The 26,998-nt window shown below is 49.1% G+C and overlaps 2 protein-coding genes across 4 annotated transcripts in view; one reads left to right on the top strand and one right to left on the bottom strand.

Annotated features, from left to right (window-relative positions):
- Positions 1-15,658, top strand: part of PPP2R1B (protein phosphatase 2 scaffold subunit Abeta) — a 34,724-nt gene extending 19,066 nt beyond the window's left edge. The window contains exons 12-16 of one of the 2 annotated variants that reach the window (XM_087821553.1): positions 582-736; positions 1,113-1,255; positions 1,627-1,718; positions 5,857-5,978; positions 15,566-15,658. In XM_087821553.1, coding sequence (XP_087677679.1) covers positions 582-736; positions 1,113-1,255; positions 1,627-1,718; positions 5,857-5,978; positions 15,566-15,658 — 605 coding nt within the window. Of the gene's footprint in view, positions 1-581; positions 737-1,112; positions 1,256-1,626; positions 1,719-2,110; positions 4,419-5,856; positions 5,979-15,565 lie in introns of those variants that run through there. The other variant, XM_016205338.2, reaches the window with a different exon arrangement.
- The window catches only part of SIK2 (salt inducible kinase 2), a 112,389-nt gene continuing 98,507 nt past the window's right edge, over positions 13,117-26,998 (bottom strand). For both annotated transcript variants that reach the window (XM_087821551.1, XM_087821552.1), the window contains exons 10-15: positions 22,364-22,592; positions 21,606-21,890; positions 21,304-21,467; positions 20,504-20,614; positions 19,696-19,787; positions 13,117-18,914 (exon numbers count right to left, since the gene is read on the bottom strand). In XM_087821551.1, the coding sequence (XP_087677677.1) occupies positions 18,335-18,914; positions 19,696-19,787; positions 20,504-20,614; positions 21,304-21,467; positions 21,606-21,890; positions 22,364-22,592 (1,461 nt within the window). In that variant the 3' untranslated portion in view covers positions 13,117-18,334. The remainder of the gene's footprint in view (positions 18,915-19,695; positions 19,788-20,503; positions 20,615-21,303; positions 21,468-21,605; positions 21,891-22,363; positions 22,593-26,998) is intronic.

Below are 26,998 nucleotides of genomic sequence, written 5' to 3' on the forward strand. Positions count from 1 at the left end.
TGTTCTGTGTTTTCCCAGATTTCAGTTCTTTCGTTTGTGCCCTGGGTAAATTTTTTTACCCTTTCCAGGAATTACTATCTTCTTCTCTCTAGTCAGACAAATCCTCTAATCTTTGAGGCCCAGTACAAGGCCTCTCTTTCCCAAAGCCATTTTGTTCTCTCAACTCCTACAGCCCTCAGTCTTTACCACACAATTTCATACTTTATTATAATCAGCCTTATACATGGACTTCTTGGGGTGTGTTAGCTTTCATTTCTCTGAGTATATGATCTTGAGGGAAAGTGTGTATTTTTCCTGTAACACGTAGCACATAGTAGGCAGTCATGTTTGTTAATTAATGATGCCTATAATGAGCTCCTTATCTTCTTTTTCCTTGGACATATTACACATTTTGAAACTTTAGTGAGACCAAGTCAGTGTATTATGAGTTGTAGCTGAGTACATTTGCCATAGCAGCATGGCTAACTTTGGAGTGTGTTTGCAGAATCTTGTTTTTGGTCCACCTTTGATGATGGTGTAAGTAAACTAGGTTGTGCTTATACTCTGAGCAGTGTGATAGTGTGTTCTTCCCTCTCCTGCAGTGTATGCCATTCGTGAAGCTGCTACCAACAACCTCATGAAACTAGTTCAGAAGTTTGGTACAGAGTGGGCCCAAAATACCATCGTTCCCAAAGTGTTAGTAATGGCAAACGATCCTAATTATTTGCATAGAATGACCACTTTATTCTGCATTAATGTAAGTATCACACAGCCATTATTGCTAAGCTCAGGTATTAAGCAGTTACTCAAGACTGTGTGTCTGAATTCTGAATATATTGTTTTTTATTTGGAATATATTGCTTATACTGATATATTTGGGTAGTTAAGAGATGAGAGAAAATGTCAGTTTTTCAATTCATGTTAAAATCTACAGTAGTGAAGTCAGTTGTGAAGTCTGGTCTAATTCTGGGGCGTTTTGAATGCTACTTTGTGTCCCTCATTTAGTGCTCAAACTAGAAACATTTTCCTGTTGGTCAGGTACTTTCTTATAAAGTATTAATTTATCTATCTAGGTTTTGGGATATTTTAAAAATGAAAGTGTTTTAAATGTGCCATCTTATTTATTTTTCTAGGTACTGTCTGAAGCCTGTGGTCAGGAAATAACCACTAAGCAGATGCTGCCCATTGTATTGAAAATGGCAGGAGACCAAGTGGCGAACGTCCGTTTCAATGTGGCCAAATCTCTACAGAAAATTGGACCAATTCTAGATACCGAGTAAGATTTTAATATTATTCTTACCCTTACTTTAAAAGATTAAAATTTTTACTTTCTAATGGGGAGTAATAGCTAAAAATAAATTTAGTGATTTTCGCTTTACCTAAGGTGTGGGGTTGTGTAAAGAAAATGATAAAGTAACCGTTTTTGCAGGTGTCCATTCTTTTTTATTTAAACTCGTATATGTATAGATCATTGTCTGAAGCTATTTCTGCTCAGAACTTTGGACATTATTTCGTACTTGTCAAACTTCTAGGTGTTTTAAAATATTTTTTTATTTAACTTTAAAAATTACCTGAGAGCATATATACCATAAAGTATTTTTCTGACCCAGAAGACTGCCTTTCACAGATAACACTGTTGGATTTCAGTGCTTTGCAGGAGGAAGTTAAGCCGGTACTGCAGAAGTTAGGCCAAGATGAAGACATGGATGTCAAGTACTTCGCACAGGAAGCTATAAGTGGTATGTCCTTCTGTTGTCTGCCTTGCAGCTTTTGCTTTGGTTGACAGGGTGTGAGTGACGTTAAGTGGGCAAGGCGATAAGCATATGGGAGACAGGGAGGGTGTTGAGCGCCTGGAATGCTTGTGCCCCCTTCTTGGCCACCACTGAGCAGGCCGTTTCTCAGTTCCATGTCTAGGGCTGGGTAGGAATGTTATTCTTACTGTAAGAATAGTTTTTTGTTTGGATTTTAATCAGTTTTTAAAGTTTGACTTTGATTAGCCTGACAGAGTAGAGAAACTGAACGCAATGAGAAGTTCAGTCTCCTGCTTTTGGATCACTGTTGTCGTGCTCAGTAGTCACATAGATCATGAACTTTCTGTGCCACTAACTTGATTCTGTTTGGAATTTTCCAGTGCTTGCGTTGGCATGATGAGGAACAGGAGGGAAAAGACTTTACTAAATTCTTATCACAGATTTCTAGTCAATGTATTCTTAAACTGGGTGGAGAAAAAATGGAAAACCTTCAAGACCTCATCCAAGCAAATGGCAACAACTTCCAAGAAATCAAATTTCAGTGACTTGATTCTTTCTAAAGATGAAATGGGATTGTCTTTACTTGTCTTCCTTGTTGGGATAATTATAAACCATTCTTTTTGTTTGTGACCAGTTCCTGACACTTGGTACAGTCATTTCTTGATTGTCTCCAGGGATTTATTCGGCACCATCTGGGCTCCTGCACCCTCGCTGCTCCATCAGGCCCCTGGCCACTTACTATCCTGACCAAGCCTGGATGGGTTGGGACCCAGACATGCAGTGGAGTGATTCTCTTGGTGTCTACTTATATCTCTGTGTCTCTCCAGCATTCCAAAGTTAAATGTACATGGTTTGGAATAACTTATTTTATAAAACCTCTGTTTGGGAGACACATTGAGATTTAACTAGTGAAAGCCACGTTTTCCTGGATAATGATGGTTTGCATCAGTGTCTTACATGAAAGGGGAATGTGGAAGCTCACAGTTCGTGTGCTGTTTGTTCTGGTTTTTATTTGCTTGATTTTGACTGTAATCATGCCACTCAGAAACCTGACATGCAGATGTATTGCTGCTAATGTGTGATGTTAAAACCTAACAATTTCCATGGCTTATACCACTGTTACTGCATTAAAAAATACTTTCTCTTTCTCTCTCTCTCTCTCCTTGCTGAGAAACTTAAAATTTAGTGCCTCCTAAAAAGCAGTAGTTCTACTGTGTCATTGTAAGATTGCAGTTTTGTAATTCTAATGAGAAAAGGAACCACTGGTATAGTACTGTGATGATTTCCTGCTCTTAACCTCATTCTGCTTCCAGCTGTGTTAACATCTGGTCCTTGCTACGTTGTACAGTAATGGCTTTCCAAACTGAAGTTTCATTACTACTTTTTTGGTATGGGTGATGCTGGAATCATCATTTGAAAACTTTTTCTGCTTTTACAGTAAAACCTCATTAATTCTCCTGGAACTTAATGAGTTAAGATGAAGGAAGAGTTTCCTGGAACAAATTAATAGTTTGTAAGGAAGCCTGTAGGGTCTGACCTACTTAAACTATTTTAAAGCTCTCTTTAAAAAGCACCCTTTTACCAGTTGGTACGCCAATTACTAATCACTCTTTTTCAATTACATTAAAATGCTTTTCATGAGGATTTTTATGAGGCCACCCTTTTTTTAGATATATTCATTTAGATTTTATCCCTGAAATATATACATTTTTATTTCATGGGTAATTTAAATATTTTTCCATTTAAAATAATTTACATTGTCACCTATTCAAACTTGCCTTGTCCCTAATGAATTTTAATTAATGAAGTTTTATTGTAGCTTATTTTTCTCAGTGCATCTTGCTATGTAGTTTGCTTGTTTCCATTTTGGTTTTGGAATTATTTTATTCACAACCTCTTTTAAACCCAGTGAGCCCTATTCTGTATTTTGAAAACCAAGTTTGAGCAAATTACTTCCAAGTTTGTCTTACCGTAGAAAAAGAGAACATTTTTAATAAAAAATTGCCTGTCTTTAAAATTGTCAAATTACCTTTCAGTAACTTTCTATTTTATTACTTTTTGGGCTAAGAATTAAATATTTTCCTAAGCAAAATTCTTTTATACATTTTCATTTTATATCTTAAGCCATTATGCTATAAACATTTTAATTTTAGTTTCATGGTTCTTTTTATTTTTTATTACCAGTAGGTTATGTTCCCCTTATTGAATTTCATTTTTCAGAGGCTGTTGTCTTCATTCTTGAAACAAATTTGTATAACCGTTGCTTTACTCTTTGGTTGGAAGTACCGTGGGTCTTGGGATAGACTTTTAAATGCCCTGCGTGCCCCCTGGGAGTCCTGTGCATTTACCTTCTGCCCTAGAACTGTGGCAAAGGGAGCCCTTTGTTTTTTCAGACATGGGTCAGGGAGCTCAGCAGGGCCCTGCCGTTTTGGATGACTTCTTAGGGACTTCATTGCTTCTTTCTGACTTAAACAGAGAATCCCTTTTGTTACTGCTCAGAGAAGTTGTTTTTTGGCTCATAACTTGGTCATTTTCTCCACAGGTTATCTTGATTTCACTAGAATGTAAGCTCCAAGAGCTCAGTAAAGGCAGGGATTTTTGTCTGTTTTGTATTCTGCTGTATCACCAGTGCCTAGATCAGTGTCTGGTTGTACATAGTAGGTGCTCAATAAAAATGTGTTCAATGAATTTCTAAAATCTGTCCTCTGATGTGTTGCGCTCATGGAACAAGTTATCAAAGGTACTAGACTGCATCTCATTCTCCCACTGACAAAATGAAAGGATGTTACTGCTTTTAAGAAGTAAACTTTATGTGACCCTTCTCCAGTCCCCTATCTTAGGCAACAGTTCCCTTTGGATTGATGCAGTTGCCTCCAACATAGATTGCTGTAGTTTTTTCACCCCAGGCAGTTCGTATCAGCTGTTTGGTCAATGAAGAAAGGGAAGCAGAGACACACACAAACCTGTGTTGATAAAAATGTCTCCTCAACAATGGAATTCACCTACTGTTTCTTTACAGTTTGTGTGGGGTTTACTCCTACAGATTTGAGAGACCAGATCTTATTTCTCTGCTACCAACAGGGTATGAGCCTGATGCATCCTGGCTCATAAGAATAAACAGGTTGATGTGTGGTTTCCAATGAGGCCTTGTTGAAATAATGGCCCTCAGCTCATGGAAATACCACAGCTGGACTGCTGTGATGCATGGCCTGGGGGTCTGCTGGAACGCAGTCTGAGCTGTCATCAGCGTTGAGGATAGTGCTTAAGACCTCGGGGAGAGATGGGGCCCTGGACCCAGTGGTTAGCTGTGGGGGTGCTCACCTGGCAACTGTAGAGATCGCTGTGTTGGTGCTTTTCTGTGGAAGTCACATGGCGCCATCCCCACAGATGGGGCAGTGTGGCCACAACAAGTTGGGTGCTTGCCCTGCCCTTCTGCCTTCAATTCTGCTGACATTTTTTTTTCTCATTTTGATACTCTTATCTTAAAGCCTCTTGTTTCTCTGCTGCATGCATGTGACAGTGGTGGGAGGAGCTGTCTTGTCTCCTTGGTTTAACAGATGAAGGGACTGCTGTCTGGTCTTAAGTAATTGTTTCCCCCCGATTCTGCTCCTGCTTCCAGGCAGTTCCTTGCTCCTCTCTTTCCTGTTCACTCACGAGTCTCCAGTCCTTTTTCTGTACTAGAATAGTCCCTCTATCCCCCACAGGAACCTGCTGTGCCCAGGAAATGACATAATGTTCAGTTGAGATGGGAAGGTGGAAGATGGAGGGAGGGAGCTTAGTTCCTCATTGGGTAGGAAAGCCGAGTCATTTCTTCCTCCAGAGCTGCTGTTCTAACCGATGCTCCGGTCCCGCATGGAGCCAGCTCTTGTCTGGCTGGGGCTCTAGGCCATCAGTGACTAAGACGTGGGGAGCTTCCTGCTGGCTGCTACCATAAGGCGCTTTCCATGGCTCTGGAGGACATGCACCTTCAGTGAGGTCCTGGGGTCAGCCCACTGCCTCTGCACAGGGACACATGTGCCTCCCCACTGCCAGTGCCGGAACCGCGGAGGGCATCCTGGCTGGGGAGCACCGGGCGTGAGAGGGCGCATCGCGCAGGGGCAGTTACAGTGCTGCTGTCTGTCTCTAGTGGTGGCCCACAGGCTGAGGAAGCTAGATTTTCCCGTGAAGGACAGTGGAGAGCCCTGCGCCCCTGGGGCTGACAAGAACCGCTTCCTGAGACCCAGAGGGCCTAGAGAGGACACCAGAAAGGTAAGCGGATGGCCATCCTGGGTCTGAGCACTCCCTCCCATGGATGGACTTGGGTGAGGGCGGAAGGCAGCCAGCTGGGCTGCTGCTACAGCGGGCGGGCAGAGAAGCAGCGCCTTCCGCTGTCCCGAAGGAAAGCGAAGTGTTTAAGGCCAAGAGGGGATATAGGTTGGGGCAAAAGTAGACTTACAGTTCATATGGAAAATAATGCAATAATTAATAAAAATACATGAATACACTTTCACATATGACTGTAAATCTACGTGTGCCTCACCCTGTATTTTTAAAGCCTGCTGCCCTGTTTCTTGCCCTTTGACCTGGGAATGCTTTCTAAGGGGCTGAGTGGCCTTGGAGCTCTCACGCCTGTGGCTTCTCTTCCCTTCCTGGTCAGAGCAAGGCCCATGCAGAGGCCCCAGGGGCGGTTTGGTCGAGTTGCTTATGGAGATGGGCTGTTCCCACTTACCCCACAGAATAGAGACAGTTCTTATTTGCTACACTTCTTCTCAGGTAGTCATTCCATTCAAGGAGAAAACCATTCCTGTCGATTGTACCGTGTAATAGTCTGAATGTCTTACAAGCCCCATTTGAGGCCACTCGGGAAGGTGTGCAAACATTTAAGTTCAGGAGTCAGAGTTGGTGCTGGGCACTGCCCTGGGCTGCTTGCTAGAAGAGCCATCTAAGACTTACACGTTACATTCAAAACACAGCTCCGAAGGGCTCGCCGCCCTGTTTTGCAGCCAGGCTGCATTTAGGTGACGTGGAATATGGCTGGCATCTCACACCTACTCCAGTGGGTTTGCTTGGTGGTGATTTTAGCATTAAAATTTTGCCTTCCAAGTCTCCATGGCTTTTCCTTCATTTTATGTAAACTGAGGCCATGAGAACCTTCTCCTGTTGTCCAGGCTCTGAACTGCCATTTTCCATCTGAGGGTGTCCATTACTGTGGTGCTGCCCACCGCTTTCCTAGGGCTGGGGGCACCAGGCACGTCTGAGCTGGGCAGCGCTGGGCTGGCCCTGCAGTGGCCCTGTCACAGGAGGAAGTGCTGGGGTGACCGTGGGCTCAGCCTCAGCCAGCTCCTGGGCCGACAGGTGTCTGAGGTGCTCAGCCTTTTCAGTTTCACGGAACTTGGCCTTGAGGAAGACACTTTGGCGGAAGGAGCAGGAATAATAGTATGTTTTTAGGTCTAAATCAGACTTCCTTGGGAAGAAAACAGTTATGTTTTCCTATTGATTCAGGGTTAACTGCCTATGCAATTAAATGTGTGGTCTGCCCCGATCTGAGCATGCGCTGGTTGAGGCGACCTTATATGGCACACTTGTTCAGGTCTGTAGGTGGCCCTGGGATGACCACAAGCCGTGGAAACGGTACTTAGCGGCCAAGCCTTGAGCCTCGAGCCTCAGTAACTGTGTGCAGGCACCTTATTAAGCGTTTGGCAGAATCCCACTTAATTCTCACAACTCCAGGCATAGGTGGTGTTGGATCCAGTTGTCAGGTGGTTGTGAACATGTGTAACACCCAGACCCTCCCCCAACCCTGTCCTGTCCACTCAGGGGTCTTTTCCTGCCATGGAGGCCCAGCAGTGCGAGGATTCTGCAGTTCATTCAACCCAGAAAACCCTGCTCTGCCACGCAGGGAGCCTTCCCTGAATTTTTTTCACTTAAGGAAAATGACCCGAGGGTGAGACAGAAAGGGTATTGGCTGTTGCCAGGCACAGCTCTGCATGTCAGGGGCCAGCAGCCAAGTGAGTGATCCAGGAAGTCATCCAATTGCAAACCAGAAATTGTTCTTAACCCCTCACTCACTGTCTGGTGCACAACAAACTTGCCCAACTGCCCAAATGGGGTCAGAGTGAACCCTGGCTGCTCAGAGCCCTGGGAACTCTCCCCTGTTCTTGGCTGGCTTTGGGTCCCTGTGGGAGCCAGTCCTCCTCCCAGGGCTCCTGGTCCAGGAGGGAAGAGCCCCAAGGGGTGAGACCAGTTCCTTTTGACGAAAGGTGCCTCTTTGGTCCCTCGGAGACTGGCCCTTGGTGTCTGTAGAGCCGGCTGTGCTCTGGGTGTTGCATGCGTCTCCAGGCAGGACCTGCCAGGGGGCACTGTGGCCACCTCGCACACCCTTGTTGACTCGGTCCTCCCGGTGGTGGATGGGTGGTCTGTCCTAGCCAGGTGGGACTGCTCCCCGGACCGTCTCCAGGTTGCTCTCTGATGACAGCTGCTGGGGGACTCTGCCAGGTGAGGGTTAACAGACAATTTGTTTATTGAATCACAAAGTAGCTGTCACATGATTTTAATCAAAACACCATTTCCCTGACAACAGTGATGTCAGTCTTGTTATTGCAGGAAGGAGCAGCTGTGAGGGACATTCAGTCTCCATGCCGAGCCCAGGTTTGGAGACGGAACTCAAGTGAAGCATTCATAAATAATGGGTGCAGGTCCGGTGTCCCAGTCCACCCTCCTCTTCCTCTCCTCTGTCAGGACAGTCTGTCCCACACAGACTGGCAAGAGCCCCGCCCTACACCCGAGTCACATGGCGCTCTCCCTTCTGCGCACCTTGTCCTTTCTACCCATTTCTACTGACTTCCAGTTTTCCTCATTTTCCTCAACTCAGGGAGTCTTTGGGGCCCCTGAGACCTCTGGCCTCTGCCTCCTGGCATCTGCCTGTCCTCTGTGCTCTAAACTAGCACTTGCTGAGCCAGGCGGTTCCAGCCAGCCTGAGGTGGGGGCCATTGTGCCGGAAGCAGCTTCGTGGGGGAGGAGGGGCTACTTTCCTCTCTGTGTGTCTCCTGAGAGCAGGTTGGGGGCCAGGTGCCTGAGCGTCTCCGGGCAATTCTAAGGAGCCCAGAAAGACTACAGGAGGTGTGAGTCCAAGTGAACTGAGGCCTGATGACAGATCAGAGCCCAGGGAGGTAGCGGTGAGCGGGTCACTGTCAGCTGGAGCAGTGTCCTTGGGCTCCAGCCTCCACTTGGCACCTTTTTCCACTGTGGGGCTGAGAAGGATCCCCGGGCCCGCTAACCCTTCTCCACCCAGGAGCTTGGCCTAAAAGTGGAAGACTCATAAAAAAGGCCTCTTTCTAGGTGGATTCTCATGGTGCCCATGGTTGTTGCTGCCCAGAACTCATCACCCAAAATGAAGAAATCTTGGGCAGAGTTCTTGGTTCTCAACCTGGAGCTGGGACTGACTAGGACAGCTGTTCTTGAGTGAGATTCCACAGGCACCCTAGCCAGTTTCTCTGTCTGGTGTTGGGACACTTAAGAGTTAAATGAAAGCAAGGCCAGTAGGAGTGAGGTGCTGTGACAGCCGTCGGGAGTGGGGCTCCTGGGTGCTTTCTGGTAGAAGGTGTGTGAGGCCAGCTGCATTTGAACCTTAGAGTAAACCTGGGAGTTAAGTGGGCCAGTCTGTTTCCAAGTTGCGGGTGGGGTTAGCGAGCCTTTGCAGTGATTTGCCCAGGTTAGTGGCTGGGCTAGGACAGGTGCCAGGGGCTGAGGACCGTCAGAGGTTCCTCGCTGCCTCTGGCCTGTCCCTGGCAGAGAGCGGGTAGCACCACCCTGTCTGGACAGACTTTCTGGCCAGGGTGGCTGCTCTAGGGGGTGGGCTGGGCCCTGCTTCCTCAAGCTGTTCCTGCACAGGCCCTCTGTGCCCCACCCTTTCATTCCTGGGGCCCCTCCACCCCACCTGCCCTTTGGCCCTCACTTTGCTGGCACGGGGACCACAGGGCAGTTCTAGTGGGTCCCAGACTGGACTTGGCCAGGGCTGTGAACTCGGGGTCCTTCACATGCTGGGCTTCTAAGAGGGGCTTGGGGACTCTTCCTCAGTCAGCTGCATCCCACTCCTCAGTTGTGCTGGTGGTCCTGACAGGGTAATGCACTTACTCCTGCGGGTCAGAGTTCTCAGTCAGGCCTCCTTTGGGCATCTCTGGCCCCATCATTCCCTCCTTTCTCTGGGGAATTAGGGAGATTGAGTCAGAAACTCTCAAAGCCTGCCCGGTGGGTAGAGTGACTCACTTCTCCCTTCCGGAGGCATTGGTATCCCCAGTGCCTTTTCTTCTGGGCCCAGATTTTCTGAGGGTTCTGCCCAGCCAGCTCTTGGGGACTCAGCTACAGGGGGAGGCTGCTTCCCATGGTGCTGTGTATTCCCCTCTCTCCCCCCACTGGCGCCTTGATTGGTGGCTCAGCCCTGCACCCACTCTGCCCAGGCTTCAGACTGCCAATTCAGACCTCTGAGTCAGGCATGCCTAGGAAAATCCCCTGGAAATGCAAAGGGAGGTGTCTACTCCAAGGGGGATTTGCAACTACAAGTCCAGGAGTTCAGCTGTGTGTTGGGCTGTGACCTGTAGGCAGGAGTAGGAGTTGAGTGGCTGGACACATTGTAGCAAGCTCCCCACCCTGCCTGGCCTGGCTTTTGGGTCTGGCCTTAGTGATTCACGGTTATAGCTTCACGCCTGGATGGGGGCACATGTGCCGATGATGGTTAGTGTCTGAGGTGAGGGTCCAGCACCTTCACTTAAGACCCACGTCTGTCTCCCAGGGGACATTGCAAAGTATGACATGCACAGTATCCCATCCCTCTAGAGCTGCTCAGCCTGGTCATTTCTGCAAAGTGACATTGTTGGCTGGGGCTGAGCTGAGCACAGAGCACCTATAGCCTGTGCAGGTGATTTATTTTGTAGCCATGTGGCACCCAGGATTCAGTGCACAAAGCCCAGAACTTCCTCCCATGGTGTCCTGGGGCTGCAGGCAGGGCAGGGGCCTCCCTCCCTCACCTGGGTCCCCAAGGAGGGATTGAGTACTCAGCAGGGAGGGGCCCTGCGAGAACCCAGTAACTGAAAAGCAAGAGGGGCTGCAGGTGGAGACACTAATGTTCTAAGTCAGGGGTTGGAAACACCTTGACTTGGGGGGTCTATGAATGGGCCTGAGGGGTGCAGGAACCAACTCCTCCCTGAAAATATCTGTCCAGAGTTGTGTCTATGCACGTTACTTGGGAAAGAGGGGCCAAAGCTTTCATCAGCATGTCAAAGGGATCTATGAAACCTCAATTTAAGAACTAATGGGGTGCCCTGGCGGGGTAGGTTAGTTGGTTAGAGCATCATCCCAATACGCCAAGGTTGTGGGTTAGATCCCTCGTCATGGCATGTACAAGGAGCAGCCAATGAATGCAGAAATAAGTGGAATAAATCGATGTTTCTCTCTCCCTGTCTCTAAATACACACACATACACACACCACCTAATGGGGTAGAAAAGAGCAGGTGGCTAACAACAGAAGCTGGGGCCCTGTTACTACTCTACCTGGGCAAGGCCTGACTGGGGTGACAGCAGTGGGCTCTGGGGAGTGGCTCAGCATACACTGTATCTCTTTGGAAGTGTGGGCGCTGTCAGCTCTAGTCCTCCAGCCCAGCCCCCTCCCCCTTCCCCTCCCTGCACTGAGCCTTTGGCTCTTGGAGGCCATGGAACTGAAGGTTCTGGAGAAGGTGGAAGTCAGGGGCCTGACTGGCTGCTGACGTTCTGGCCAGTCTCTGTTGGCAGGTCTGTTGTTTTTGCCTGTACCCTGGGCACTGGGGTTGTTTTTGGCAACACAAAAATGATGGAGAAATTTGGTGGGAAAGGGAAAGTTTGCAAAACATTGTTACTGAAATCAAGCGCTTTCCTTAAAAACAAAAAAGGGAAATTGAAATTCAGGGTTTTTGAGTTCTTGGGTAGCCAAATGGGGGGTAACAGCTGTTTGGGCTCAGTGCTGAGGCCTGTAAGTGGTGCTGGGCCAGCAGAACAGGTCAACGGAGAAGGCTTCGCTCTCCTCCTGCCCTTGGCTGTCTCTTCCACTCTCCCCCCGCCCCCCCCCCGCCCCCCCCCCCCCCCCCCCCCGCAGCCAGCAGATGACCCTTGTTTGGGAACTCAGTTCTATAGCATGGGCTCAATTGGAATGGTTTGAGTGAAACCAAATCTTCATTGAATTGGCTGCCAGAAATTAGGATTTAATACTGCACTTTCACTCCCGGTCTGGCACTGAAGCAAGTTCCGAACGTATGAGAGGGTCCTCAAGTGCCTCGGCAGAAGGATTCTTCAGCACCCGAGGGCACTGTGTGGGGCCTGTCACTGCGTGGGGGTCCCTGGGGTGTGAGCTGAGGCATTTTGCAGGCCCCATAGATCTGCCATTGTGAATGAGAGGTCTTGCTGCCCCTTGTTCCCAGCCCTTGCTCTGAAGCTTGCTTGGCCTCGGGGAGCTGGGCACCCCTGACTCCCCTCCTCCTGCTGAGGGGCCCTTGCCAGACTACCTCTGCCAGTCCCGGGCACCAGGCTGCGCCGCGCCCGCCTCTCCGCCCGGCCATGTGCAGGCTGCGGTCAGCCGTGCTGTCGGCGTCCGGCAGCAGCTAACGTGTACTCGGGCCATTTCAGAGCCAGGTATTACTTACCCTGCTGACGTCAATGAGAACATACTATCCACTGTCCTTTGCTGCAGCCTGAACTGAGCGCCAGAGCTCAGGGAACACAGCCACCTTCCATACTTTCAAAAATCCACCCAAGGCCTGATGAGGTAAAGGCCCTGTTTCCTTCGCCTGACACTCACATCACCCAGGCTCGTAGAAAATAAGTTGTTTTTATTTTAATTCAAGAGTGCTGGAAATGTAAAAACAGTATATTTTCCTTGCAGAAAATTACCCCATTTAAATTAGTGTTTGATACAAAGATCATTTATTAAACTGCATTTTAGGCTCTTTTCTAACATTGAGTGACAGGTTACATTTTTAAAAATTTTTTCACATTGAAGCTATTATGATTTGTACTCAAAATACCAAAGCTGTTGAACTCACCACTTAGTCCTTAGTCTAAAAAAAGCACACATTAAAAATAACCAGAATTAGATGAACTTTATCAAAAGTTAACTCTTTCACAGACCAGACCTCCAGCAGAGACCCTCTCTCTCAGAAATAAGCGCGTCGCCTTGCCTTCCTGCAAAGTGCAAATACCTCTGTCCCTGTGTTTCTTCAGTGGCTCCAGAGGGAAGCCAGGCTCCTGTTCTGTCTGCTCCGTTTCCCATTAGGGTTTTGGTGGAGGCAATTCACCATCGGGGTGGGGAGGTATCACTGCTTGAATTTCCTCGATTGAGCTGATTTGCAGGCCAGCTTCACCCAGCCCGGGCAAGCCCGTTATTCTAATCTGCGGTCGTATTTTTCCAGGATGCTCTTATTCTATTTTTAAAGCTCCCCTCTACCTGCCCACTTTGCCTCTGAAAAGACAAAGTACCAAAGTATGTTATTTTTTTAACCACAGTGTCTAATCACACTTTTACTTGATGGGCCTTAAATGGAAAACACTGCACCCCTCCCAAGGCCCAGGCTGAGTTCAGACTCTTGTCAGAGTGGCCCCTTCTTGGGGCCGAGTCTGTTGGCCGGCAGCGGTGGGCTGCTGCTGAGCCATCTGACCCCTTGGTCAAGGAGGAGCATGTCCTTCTAGCATATATTCTGTGGGAAGTGACCGTGTGGTGTAACTTGGAGAAACCAGATGTCTTTAATGTGAACCTAAACTTCTGCAGTTAACCGGGACCTGGAAGGAGGGTCACCTGCGGGGCCGTGTCTCCCTCAGCTGCGTCTGCCCGAGGAGGGCCACCTGGGCAAGGCAGTGGTCTCCTGGAGGGCACCTCTCCCTCCAAGCCAGGCAGCTGTCGGCGGAGAATGAGGTTGGGGGGACAATGTCGCACGCAGTCCCTAACCAACAGGGGGCTTTGTACCTACGGCTGTTTGCTCATGAAGCACCAACTGCCATGATGAGGAGGAACGTGCAGTGAGAGCCAGAAAGCCCAGAGCTTGTCTGGCTCCTCCACTGACAGCTGCGCCCTCTGGTGAGCCACAGACTTTCGAGAGCTTTGGTCTCCTTGGCTATAAAAATGAGAACTGTACCTGCCCAGCTAGTTTCAGAGAACTGTGACCGTGCGAAGAGGCCACTGTGAAAGTGCTTGGTGAGTTAACGGCAAACCCAAGCAGGCGCTCCTCTGGACAGGAGCTGAGCGCTGGGCGGGCACGTCAGGACCACCACTGGCCAAGTCTACGGGCCACGCTGCCTATTTCTCAATCTGTGTGACCATGTGCACCCAGTTCTGCCGCGTGTTGAAACCTGCCCACAGGGGATGTGACATAGATGGTGATGCAACTAGCGAGGGTGGCTGTAAACCTTCTGGAACAAGCCAGGTGACCTTAGTGGGGGAAAGTGGTAAGCACGTGAGGGGCACTGTGGGACCAGGGAATCCGGGGCCACAAGGGCCTTAGGTCTGCCCTGTGTCACCTTGGGGCTTCTAGGGGCCACAGGCCGAGACAGAGCTCTGTAACTCATCACTCCCTGGGCCACAGGCCAGGGGGGACCACGCTGCTGAACCTGTTAGAGGGCCATACACACTTAGAAACAGGCAGACACTGCTGGTCTTCATACATCACTCTGAAGATAAGCTCTGTAAAAATTTCCAGAAGCAACAAAATGATCCAATATCGCCGCCTATACAATGACCCCCAACTTACTGCCTGTTCTCCAGTTTTGACCTTTGCTGTCTAGGCACAAAGAGAGCAAGCGGCTCAGGTGGCTTCCAGGAGGCAGCAGAGGTAGCCCAGCTTAGGGGGTCCAGGCGCGGCCAAGGTCAGCCCTGGCACACAACTATGCAACCGTTCCTGGGACCAGTGTTGCCAAAGGACACTATGTATCGTCTCTAAAGGAGGAGGAATGTGAAAAAGTTATCTGGAGTATGAATTTCCTTTAAAGCAATAGGGAGCTTAAGTGTAAATGTTGATACAGGTTTTTAAATTAATCCGGAGCTGAGAATTCTGACCCCAATACAGACCCTGGTTTGGAAGGACCTGGGCTACACTAGGGATCGGAGGGCCCCACAAAGGAACCCACTGGTTTCGCCGTCTCCACGTGTCTGAACTGCCTGCCCCTCAGCAGCTGCTCTGGCCGCCGCACCCCCGGACCCCTGGCCAACCGGGTGGGAAGCGGCTGCTCCTCACCTTTCCTTACTGCCTGGTTGGCCACCCGCTCACTCTCCAGCTGGAAACACACCCTCTTCCCAGCCCTGCGATTAGGGGTTTTCTCCAAGAGCCTTCAGGTGCTGATCACAGTGTGGGGCAGTGGGAGAGCCTGGCACCCCAGGACAGGAGTCCCTTCTGCAGGGGCCTGGGGACGGCGGGAGGACAATCCCACAGGCTGGTCCTCTCCCCAAATGAGGGCCCAGGCCCTCGGTGCTCTGGGGCCTCTGAGGGGAAGGGCCGACTTCAGCCCCAGGCTCCTGCCAGGCTGCTAAGCAACTCAGGGCCCCGCTGAGACACGGAGTTCACTTCCGAGGAAGGGACTCTCTTTGCTGGGAAGTGGCTGACACAGGAAGGAGGGGTTCTGTTCAAACCAGAACAAAGAGTCCTGTAGCCCGTTTCCCAGCCCTCCTCCGGGGCCCAGGGTGTTTCTCATGAAGTGACATTTTAGGGTGGCTGCTTAGGAGACCCCCTGTCCCTTCTCTGTTCTCAAGGCAGCAGGAGGGCAAGGCTGGGGGGGGGCGCCGGGATGGGCGCAGTGAGCGCAGACCCACCCCTTTCCCTGCTAACGTGCGCTGTTTGCCTTGCAGAGCCCAGCACGTCAGCTGCACGTACAAACCAGAGACACTCTTGCCCAACTGGAAATTGCAGAACTAGTGCATTTCTCCCGGAGCAGAGACTAACACCCTGGATTAAAAGGACATAAACAAACAATAAAGTACCACACATATTGCACTTTTTGCCGAATGAAATTTTTACCTCATGTTCCTCTCACCCAGTCTCTTCCGAGGAGCCTGGTTTACAGATAACAAGGTGACAACAGCCATACAGTAGTGTACACACTGCAACGGGAAGCGGGCCGAGGCGGCTCAGAGCAGCCGGGGAGGGGGGCGGCCAGCCTTCTTAGTGTCCCTTTAGTGTTTGTGAGGAGAAAGCTGCTTGGAAGCTCACACAGTCGCTAATCAGGGGACAGAGCAGCAGGGATGACTAGACAGGGCCGGGAAAAGTCCTGACCGACCACAGGACCAGCCTCCTCTCACCAGCTTCCATTTCAGTGAATGCAGATGGCCATGGAATTTATTGATTTCTGCTTGAAATACACAGGAAAAGCAAACAGGAGCTGACACCACGGGCCCAGCGGGCCAGCTCGCACTGCACACCAGGTGGTGCCTGCGCCGCTCGTCGGTCCCTAATGGACCTGGCCACTGCTGGGTGCTTCCGAGGTCTATTTCTGGGTCCCTTAGCTTTCCAACAGCCTCTCTGCTGTCCCCCGCCTGTGGGCCTGATCATCTTGCATGGCTCCTGGGTTTCCTGGGCTGCAGGGCTCCTGGTCGTGTTGGGGGCAGGGGTTTCTGCCCATCTGTAACTGTGCCACCCCGTGACTGAGATGAGCGGCCCGTGACTTTCAATATGGAAAGATTTAAATTTCATAAATATTATAGCACTTTGATAGTATATTTTGGGAAAACATCTTTCAGTCTAAACAAATTAAGCCCTGTTTTATAACTGGCATATTTTTGCAAAGACTTAAAACAGATTAGAGATCTTAATGGAAAGAGTTCTTAAATGAAGTGTCTATTTCACGAAATCATCAATCTTAAGCACGAGAGGGGAAAACCGTCCACAGAAGGAACATAACTCATCCTCGTGGGTTTTCACGTGTGTTCCTCTCACAGAAAGGAATGCCCTCCACCGCAGCCTTCCTCGCTGACACCCAGGGTCCCGCCTCATGCAGAGGCCCTGTGTGGGGTCTGGCCCAGGTGGAACCAGGAACAAGGGCTGCTCTACCGGTGCCCGGAGGGGTGGCCGGGGGCAGAACAGAACTCAGACCTTCCTGCTGCTCCTCACCTGCCCGGACCCTCACTACAGAGAGGAAAGGCAACGTACAGGTGTCCTGGATGCAGCATCAGTATGGTATCTCTCTTCTTTGTGCTTTAAGGAAGATGCCTTGTGCTCAACACATTCATTTGCTGATAGGACAAGCCATTCTGAAGGACAGAAATAAGCCTTCGTAAATAATACTGAATTTGTAGCACATGGATGTTACTGTCCAAATGACAGGTGACTTATTACTTCTAGGTACACAGTTAACTGGCCACAGCATCTCTCTTTTACTTACTTTGATGAATGAGTTGTAAGGGTCAAGTTTTACTAGTAATAGTGGGTTTGGCAGATGATTTGCTTACGTGGTTGACACGTCTGGTTTTGAATATTGCTGTAATACTCAAGCATTTCATCACAGGTCAGACTTTAAGGAAATGAGGAATGCGGTTCCCACATGGTGGAAAACAAACTGAAGTGACTTTGGATTTAGCATTAACATGGACGGAAACTTGGTTTCTACAGAAAAGAAAGAATTAAAGCATGATCCGGGGAAAAGGCACGGCACCACCACTTCACACGGGAGAGAAAAGTTCACTCTTCTTGTTCTTAACATTTCTAAGCCCTACACGGAACTGTCCAAATACACAAAGCTCAATAAACTACTAGCAACATATAGTTTTAAAAGAGACATGAGGTCCTCTAAAGACCGACTGCCTGACCCAGAAGTCTCCACGCAGGTTAGTGGGAAGCACCCACCTTCCCTGGCCCAGGGCTGGTGCTCCTGCTGGCTCCTCAGGTCCTCACCTCCAGCGTCCACTCTGTGGATCTCCTGCTGGTCCTATGGGCTACGTCGTGGGAGCCCCAAGTACTCTAGTCTGTAACCCGGGCACCTTCGGAAGAGGTGTGCTGCGTGCACCCAGGTGGAGACGGTGCCAGTCAGGGGTTAGTACCAGCTGGTAGGTAGTGGCCCCTGAAACAGCTCACACTCTACCACTTTCCGATGGTCTTGGGGACAACTTGCATCAGCAGCTCACAATTTATGCTTCAAGGACAAAGCACAACTTTCCTTTGTTTCCTGTGCATCAGATTTCATTGTGTGTCCTCGATTTGCCTTTAAGCAACACGCTGTCCCTGGATTCAGTGAAAGCACTGCCTCCTTTCCCCCGCATACAATGGCAGGCGTTTCTCCTGCGTTCACCAAGGTTCCCCTCCGTAACTGTAGTTCTGTGTAAGACCTAGTCTGGATGTCTTCTTATAAAAACGTCTGCACCTCCCCTGAGAGCTTGCTCCACCTGGCCTCAGGGCGTGAGCTGCGGCCCACAGCTATGTGCCAGGGCTTGCCACAGAAGGCTGTGGGGGACAGAGCCAGGAAGAAGTGACAGCAGCCTGGCCAGGCCCTCCAGTTCCAGTTGGGCAAGTTGGTTTCTTCCCCTTAGGGATAGGGCAGGAAAATAAGCTTTAAATGTAAAAGGCTGGAATAAAAATAAAAAGACACGCTCTTCCTCCAGTGGAACCGCCTCACTTCCCGTGCGAGGCTAGTTCACCAGGACGTAGCCGCCGTGCTGCGGGTCCACCGCCTCCAGCATCTCGCAGTCAAAGAGTCCGGGGAACTCGGCGAGGGCGAGCGCGTCGTAGCTGGAGGGCTCCTCCTGCAGTCCTGGGCTCCGGGGGCAGGCGGGCGCCCCGCCGCCCTGCTGGGCGTCGTCCATGGGGTACTGACAGGGGGCGGGGTAGTCTGGCTCCGGGGGGGCCGCGCCCGGCAGCTCACAAGTCTGGTAGGGGAACCGCAGGGGCGCGGGGGCAGCTCCCGCGGGCTGCGGCTGCGGCGGGGGCGGCGGCGGGGGCGGGGGCGGCGGCGGCGGCAGGTGCGCCTGGGGGCCTGGCGCCGAGGGCAGGGGCCGCAGCGGCATCTCGGGGTACGGGCCCAGGAAGGGGCGGTACCGCATCTGCTCCGGGGCCAGCGCGGGGCTCAGGGCCGGCAGGCTGAAGGGCGCGGGCGCGTCGGGCCGGGGCAGGGGCCCGGGCTGCGGGTACGCGCGCTCCGCTATCTGCATCTGGTTGAAATAGGCCTGCAGCTGGGACTGCTTCTGGAGGAAGAGGCGCTTCTGCTGGAGCCTGGAGTGGCAAAACCAAAGAACGTCACACCTCGGGTGGCGATTTCGGAGGGAAGCCAGCAGGCCACGGGCCGCCGGCCTCTCACCTCTTTCCGCGGCAGGACAGAAAAGCGGGGGTCGAACGAATCGTGTCGCTTTTCTTAAACCTGATCTTATCTGTGCCCCAATTCTGACGGCCTCAGTGCGCAGTGAGCAGTGAGCACCGCTCGCCTCCCCGAGACTGTCCCGGGAGGGGGCGCCTGCCCTCGGCGTGTCCGGTCGCCGCGGTCACTCCATCCCGCCCCTGCTAGTGACGCGGGGCAGGAGCCCGAGGCGGGACGGAGCCTCTTCCGCGGAACAACCCGCTAAACTGTGGTGGGTCTTGCTTCTGAAAGCTTAGTCTGTCCACAGCTCAGGGGACGTGAGGCGAAAAGGAAAACAGCGCGGTTGGGGCCGCCGCTCCCCACAGGCCGCGGCCCCTGACACTGCGATGCCCACTTTAGCCCCCGCGTCCTGATGCGGCTCGTGCGCCAAACCGACTTGCACCCCGGCCGGGCGGGTTCCATTCCCGGGCGGGGCACATCCCCGGTCGGGTGCGTACTGGGGGCAACCGGAGAGAGATGCTCGTCTCTCTCTCCCCTTCCTCTCTCTCTAATATCTAAAAACATCCCCGGGTGAGGGTTAAAAATAATGAAAAAAACTTTTCCTAGTAGAGGCAACACCAGGGAGAATGGCCACACACCCAGCGTTCTCAAGTCTTCCACAAAAGGAAGTGACTTCCTTGGCCAAAGGCACGCTCTCACCTGTGCTCCTGCAGCTGCTGTTCAAGGCTCCGTGGTGGCTCCTTACAATAGAGCTGACAGGTATTCTGGGCTTTTGACAGAAGGCTGGGCTTCTGGAAGAGAAAGACAACAGGAGCGTGACAATGTGTTGTCACCCAGGACACGGCTGTCAGAGCGGGTCACTGCCTGGAGGAGGAAGCCAAGGTGTCCTCCACAATCCACGCAGGGTGAAGGGACTGATGACGCTTCAATGATACTTTCTCCCTGAGACCCTAGCAGAGCTTTGGGTCAGCAGGCCTGGGCTGTCTCAGCTCTAACCTACTCCAGTTTTCATTTCTAAAAGTCCCCTGGGATTGTGAGGTTCGAGGAGATTAAAAACAATGAGAAAAGTGGCGTCAAATCTCGATAACAAAGGCTGCAGCACCTGAGGCTGCAGCACCTGCTGAATGAACAAATGATTCATCTTTTAAGATTTTTAGGCACCAGTGTAGACAGCTGATACTGAAAATGTGGAGACTTGAGATTTCCACCTTACTTATTCATTATGAGGCATATATACCATTAGTAGCAAAGAGGCCGTGTCTCCCTTTCTGACCACGCTGCGCTGTTATCCTTTCCTGGGCCTGAGGATAAATCCACTGCCAACACAGAGCATAAAGCTAAGTCTGAACATGTTTCCAGAAATTAGAAGTGACCGTCAAACCTACCTCCCTATAAGGAATCAAGCCACCACCCTAAAAAAATACCTGAACAAGCAGAACAGGTTTCTGCTGTGCAGAAAGGCCGATCCTGGCCCCGCAGGGCTGGAGCAGCAAGGGGAAGGGCCCACCTGGAGTCGGTGCTGCAGGTACTGGGCCTCCAGGCTCTGCTGCTGGGACAGCGGGGGATGCACGCTGGTGGGGAGCGCAGAAACAACTTCCTGCTGCTGAGCAGCTTCCTCCTGAGGAGCAAGGGTGAAAGCATTTTCAATTCTCCATGTGGGAGAGTTGCAGCTTTTAGTTTAAGCACCTGGCAAATGTCCAAGAGGAACTGCAACTCTGTAAAACATGATACTCAAAGCTTTTTACACAACCAGCAGGCTGAGGGTTAATGATTTTGCAGAAAATCTATACATGGATCTTGTAGTGAGTATGGAGGCAAAGGCTCTTGGTCACCGGGAGCCATCACCTTCACATGGGCCCCGAAGGCTACAATATCCCGATACACTAAAAATAGGCTCAAAATAAAACTTACTGGATAAATAGCAATGTTTTTTATATCTTTAGCATAAAGAATCCATTTATAATATTTAATGAAGTGATAGCACATCAAAAGTAGTGGTGATAAGCTTCTCATTTGGGTAAAGTTTATTATGCTTAATTTTTGTGTATATGCCTGGGGAGAGGGGAGTTCACATAAAATCTGCCGTGTGAACCAAACACAGCTTCACATTGTCAAGGCCTTCATGTGGTACACCTGGGGCCAGCACGGACAGGTCTAGCCTGTCAGTGGCAGGTGGCAGCAGCAAGGGAAGTTTTCCAAAATAACCTGTTTGTTCCAGGACTGGAGTAAACCCTCTCAGTGAAATGACACATCTCACTCACTCCTCATACTTGCCGAGCCACTGCGGAAAGGGCCCAGAGCACTCACCTGAGGGCACCTGCTGGCAAGGTCTTGGAGCTGAGGAGCAGCTGACGCCAGGCTGGGATGGGCCTCTGAGCCTATTTGTTCATACAGCAGCTGCACTTTGTTCAGCTCTAAGATTCCTTTGGTTCTAGCCAGATTCTGAAGATGTTGTCTAAATGCTACAATTCCTGGAAGAAAGTGCAATGACCAGTTTAAATAAAACACAGGCCTCTTAGTGACCACAGGTATGGTACCAACATGGCAACAAACCCCTTCAAATCCTACCCGCTGAGTTTTAAAAGCCAGAAGGGAAAGCAGTCAGTCACCTTGGGTGAGGGAGGTATCCGAGGCCCTGCGGCCCTCTCTGAAGCTCACTGGCGACCTGTTGTGCACCTCTCTTTTCTGGGAGCTCAGAGCCTGCATGGCTGGGTTGGCTGGTCGCAGGCTTATGAAGGGAGATGTCATGCGAGGTGAGGGCTGGTTGGCTAACATGATGTCCTTAAGGGAAGGGTTGTCCTCTAGAAAGTTCAGGTCCCTCTGAACAGACCCCATGTCGTACTCAGAGTCCACACTGTCAAGGGAGGGGTTGTCACTCATGGAGAAAACTTTCCCTTTGAGAGAAAAAAAAAGATATGACGAATAGTAAACAGCATCCTCTTTGAACAGGAGATACAAAGCGCTGCCAGCTTGAGTTCTCACGGCTATGACATCCTTAATCTCCAACCAACATATCTTTTCAGAACTGTTTTACACGTTAATTTAATCAGCTTCCAATTTAGTAGGGAGAACACTCCAGAACCTGTACCCACCAGATCTCTGCCACCCCAAAGTGCCAGGGTCCTGGGTGAGTCACATGCACTCAGGTGAATTCTGAGGGTGAAGGAGCCAACTCAGGGATGATTCATTTACTGCTCTGCAGCTGCTGCATGGTGTCCATAAAGGAAAAGCAGACTGATTTCCACGGGGGAAATTCTCCATCATGGACTACATCCTAGGAACTGGTGGGTATCATTACTATTTCTTGGAGACTGGAGTGTGAGTTGATGCTGTGCAGACTTCACCTGCAGCTCACTGGATATCATACCTGACCCCGGCACCATGACCAGCTGATTGGTCACTTCCGACAGAGTGTGCCGTCTCTGCCCACCGCGTGTGGACTGGAATGCATCCAAGGCCTGGCTGGGGTCTTCCTCAGCTTCTCCCTCTGTCTCCAGTCCTTCATCGATGGAGGTCTCCATCATGTTGCTGGGCAGGGACTGGCACCCCTTCCTCACCAGGACTGGAGGCACAGGGTCCAGCAGACAGCCATTGACCTAAAAGTCAGTGAGAGAGGAAACTATCAGTTGCTGCTCTGCTGAGACGTTAGAAAAAATCTGCAAGGGAAACGTCAACACTGTGGCAACTTAGAAATTAAGTAAGATATTAAAAACGTACATATGCATTATAACAACAGCTTGCAGAGGCAGGTCAACTGCAGCACTGAGACAGAAGCGCACTGTGACCAAGCCGCACTGCCTCCCAAGCTTCTCTGAGTCATCGAGATTACAATCAATAACTTTTTTTAGCGGTTTCCAGATGAATAGGGGTATATTAAGTTGAGGCCTACCGGTTATTTCTTTAAAATAAGGGAAATGAAGAGGGGGAAAATGAGACTTAAAAAAAAAAAAAAAAAGCATGGCTCAGAGCTAAGAAAAAAGAGTAGTCAGCAGCATTCTTCATATTTTCAACCACAAAACATACTGCAAGGTTCCAGACATACTTTTATGTTTATAATTTAAGTACCTGCCCATCTGATTAGATCTTTAATTGGTTCTATGTGCCTGAGGAATGGGAAAAAGAATTCTTTAAAGATTGACTGATACCACAAAAAGGACTGAAAAAAATTCAACTGGCAAACAGCCAGAGCCTTACATGACAGAGTAACTGACTCGCAGGCCCCGAATTCCTGCAGAGGCTAATGAGCAGCTTGCTCGGCTGCACGGAACCCTCTCCTACAGCAACACACACAACACCCACAGCTCTCACCCACCGGGGGGAGCACAGTGCAGCTCCGATGAGAACTCTCGCCTTCCCAGGCAGCTGCCCAGCAAACCACCTAACACAGCAGAAACAGCAGACAAAGGGGAGTTGTGGTTGCCTGTTCTTCTGGCTGGGAAAAGCCCCACTGAGGCGGCAATTATTTACCTTATTACCTTAACTATCCCCCCGTGGAAACCAATCTGTTTTCTCTTATGAATAGCTGCTCAGGAACAGCCAGTCATGAGGCGCTGACTTCTAAGCAGTACTTTCACCTGAAATACACTGGGTAGAGCTATTGTTTCCTTTGGAAGCAGGCGAAGCGCATGTGTGTGAGAGGTGACGTGGGACATCCCTGTGCCAGACACAGGAAACTTTCCTCTTATGGCAACCAGTCTGAAGGCACTGCAAGGCCCTTTATTTGGAGAGGGAGCCTTGGGTGACTCAGAGCTTTGTTTGCTTGGGGGAGGGGACGGTAATCCCATAAAAACTGCTCTGGGGCTGTAGCCAGTACTTGGATTAGGTGGCTAAAGCGTTTTCAAGTGAGGAGTGGTCATTTAAAAGGAAGAGCGGCTTTCTTTCCAGACTAAGACCAATCCTCCCCGTGGCACCAGCAAAACACTGAAATCTGGCCAGCAACTCTTATTGTCCCCATGGCCCTTCCCCAGATAAGGTTTCCTTTTTTGACTACACTTAATAGTTTTCTTGTAGGAAGAATGGCTGGCTGTTTGGGAGCTGATATTCATACGTCTAGGCTCCTTAACTGTCTGCTAATACAATTTTCCAAGAATAGCTGCGGATGACTTAGAAATAAATAAAGCAACAGAGACAGACTGTTATTAAGTAATTTATCTTCACACTTATAGCCTATGTCAAAATTCTATCAGATACTTCTTGCGGAGTAGTCTTAGAACCAGGTCCTTTTTTTCCTTTTACAGAGAAAAGTTACCTTTTTCTGAGTACTCAAAAAAACCTTTCAGTCTCTCTAAATTTATAATTTTTCCCCTCAAATGATCTGCTTATAAATTTATCTCCTCATCTAAACTTCAACTACAAGAGGAATTATGTCTTTCATTAAAAAACGTTTGCTGAATTCAGTTGCATTCTGGGACAGGTAGAAAACAACGATAGTTTCTGCGCTGATGTTTGCTAACTGAATCAGAAAGCACTGGGGTCTGCCGCACAGGGGTGAACATCTTCAGCTGTGAGTTCAGCTCCTGCCATCATGCCACCCCTCCCGTCAATCTGCTACCAGGGCACTTGATATAACAAGAGCCCGAATTCAGCTCTACGATTTTGTGACCAAAGTATTGGGCTGATCTACTTAGGCTGCTAGAAATACGGTATTTTGCTCTAGGCTAACCGTAAATTACAGGAATTCAAATACAACATGGGTGAAATGTACATTTTCCAATACATTGTTTTTATCTTTCATGAAAACTCAATCAGTCACTGTACTTCTGGTAAGAGACCTACATATGTAGGAGCCAAACTGAGAGACTCTACCACTAACTGGTACCATGCGCCTGCACTGACCAAAAATACAAGATCATAGCACAGGAGATGGGTAGACTAAGGACCAGATGTTTATGTCTCCCCTAACCCTGAGTGTGTCTGCATTTGGAGGTGGGGCCTGTGTGGACGTGTACTTAAAAGAGGTTTACGTAAGGGTGGGGGCCTGATCCCACAGGACTGTTGTCCTTACAAGAAGAAACACAAGAAAGCTCTCGAAGGAAAGTGAGAAGGTCATCCTCTGTAAGCCAGGAAGAGAGCCCTCACCAGAAATCAAACTGGTCTTGGACTACAAAAAAATACATTTGGGCTGTTTAAGCCACCACCCAGTCTGTGGTATTTTGTGATGGCAGCCAGTTGAGTTTGGAGGCTGCGACTGTGGCTTATTGAATTGGTATCTGAGAGCCTAGTGAGTCTGGCGCATGTTGAGGAGGTGCTGTGGGCTCAAACCTCAGCTTTATCACTTATTAGCAAGTTGTTTAACTTCTATAAAGTTCCATGTTTTTCACTTGTAAAATGGAAGTAAAGTTGTTTGGGAGGATTAACTAAACCTTAGGTACTCAATATATTGTATCTATTACTATTTCTTAACAAAAGAGAATGCTTTATAGCAATAGAACATTTTAAAGCAACAGAATAAAACAACATTTTCTTTTAAAGCATTTTTACCATCTTTAAGGCAAGTTAAAATAAACAATGAGGTGAAGAAGAAAAGAACTGGATAACCCCAGTACTAGGAATTTCTCCGAAGGAAATAGAGTATAGACAAAGAGTTAGACACAAAGATACTCTCCTGAAGCACATAGGAGGCAGAAAAAAAAAAAGTAAGTACCTGATGTCCAAAAATAAGAGAGTACATAGTTAAATAAAGGTATATCTAATACAATACATTAGGCAGTTGTTACATAAAACTCATGATTTCAAAGATTTCATGATATGGGAAAAGTGCTCATAATGTTATACTATGTAAAGCAAGATACAAATTAAAAAGTCTAGCTACTTACTGAGCCACCCTACACTCACCTACCCAACTACCCATCTATCTGTAACCCCCTCGCAGGAAATATGCCAAAATATTCTTATCTCTGGGGTAGTGGGATTATGGATAAGTTGGTTTTTTTCTTTATCCCTCTCTGAATTTTCCATGTGTGAGTTTGACTGGTTTTATTTTTTCCAATTATAAATTTAAAAATTCAGATTCAGAAGTAAAAGTGCAATTTCCTCCCTTTGCCAAGCCTGAGAGGTGAACACTGTTAGGAGCTGGGTGTATATCCTTCTCAGGCCGGGTCTTAGGGGCTGTCCTACCTCTCTCTATAGTAAGGCGGTTATTAACACTGTAAGCAGACACAGACACCTTTACTATACCGGCATTTTCAGTTTAGCCTCACAGTTCCCTTCTGCCACCCAGCTAAGAAGATGGTAACTTGGAAAATCCAGTTATTACTATCTCTAATAAAATGTTAAAAGTGACTGAAATGTGTGTGTGTATAAAAAATTCATGATTCCCAAAGAATCTCTCAAAAGAGAAAGAATGACACTACAAGGTTTGTGCATCTGTCCTCCATATAGTCTCTTTGTCACCTGGGGTCCCAGTTAGTGCTCAGAGTTGGGTGACTGTCTCAGAAAGGTGTCATTTTTTGGAGGAACCCCAAACCAACATTTCAACACAAACTCCCTAAAGGATTTTACTGGACAGTTTTAAGTTGAGGACTTCTGGAAGGGAAGGAGAAGTGAAATATATGAGATGCACAGTACCTGCCACAATTGAGACTGAAATGAATGAGCAATACGGGCAGTTAGGAAGCATCTTCTAGAGACAACAAATGGTGTTGTAGTAAATGTGGATGAAGCAGTATGACCCACAAAGGAACCATATTTCTGTCTGCTAGTCTGGTGTGTGTGTGCACGTCCTGATGGGCCCCGAGGAAAGAGTCCTAGGGAGGGAGGAGCACAAGAATTTTGCTGATGTAAACAAAATGGTCCACAAGTAAGACAGTGAATGTCTACGGCCTGGCCAGGTGCCAAGGAGGCTCTGCCAGTGTGGGTGGCCAGTTCTAGCATGGCACTGCTTTTCCTACAAATGCAAAACCACCATCTAGCTACTATCTATATCTTTCACAAAATCATTCATTTCCTGTCTGTTTCCTAGTTACGGTAACAATCATAAGCTTTAAAAATAGCTTGCCCTATA

Source organism: Miniopterus natalensis, chromosome 11 (genome assembly GCF_054644295.1).
Source record: "Miniopterus natalensis isolate mMinNat1 chromosome 11, mMinNat1.hap1, whole genome shotgun sequence".
Classification (NCBI taxonomy): domain Eukaryota; kingdom Metazoa; phylum Chordata; class Mammalia; order Chiroptera; family Miniopteridae; genus Miniopterus; species Miniopterus natalensis.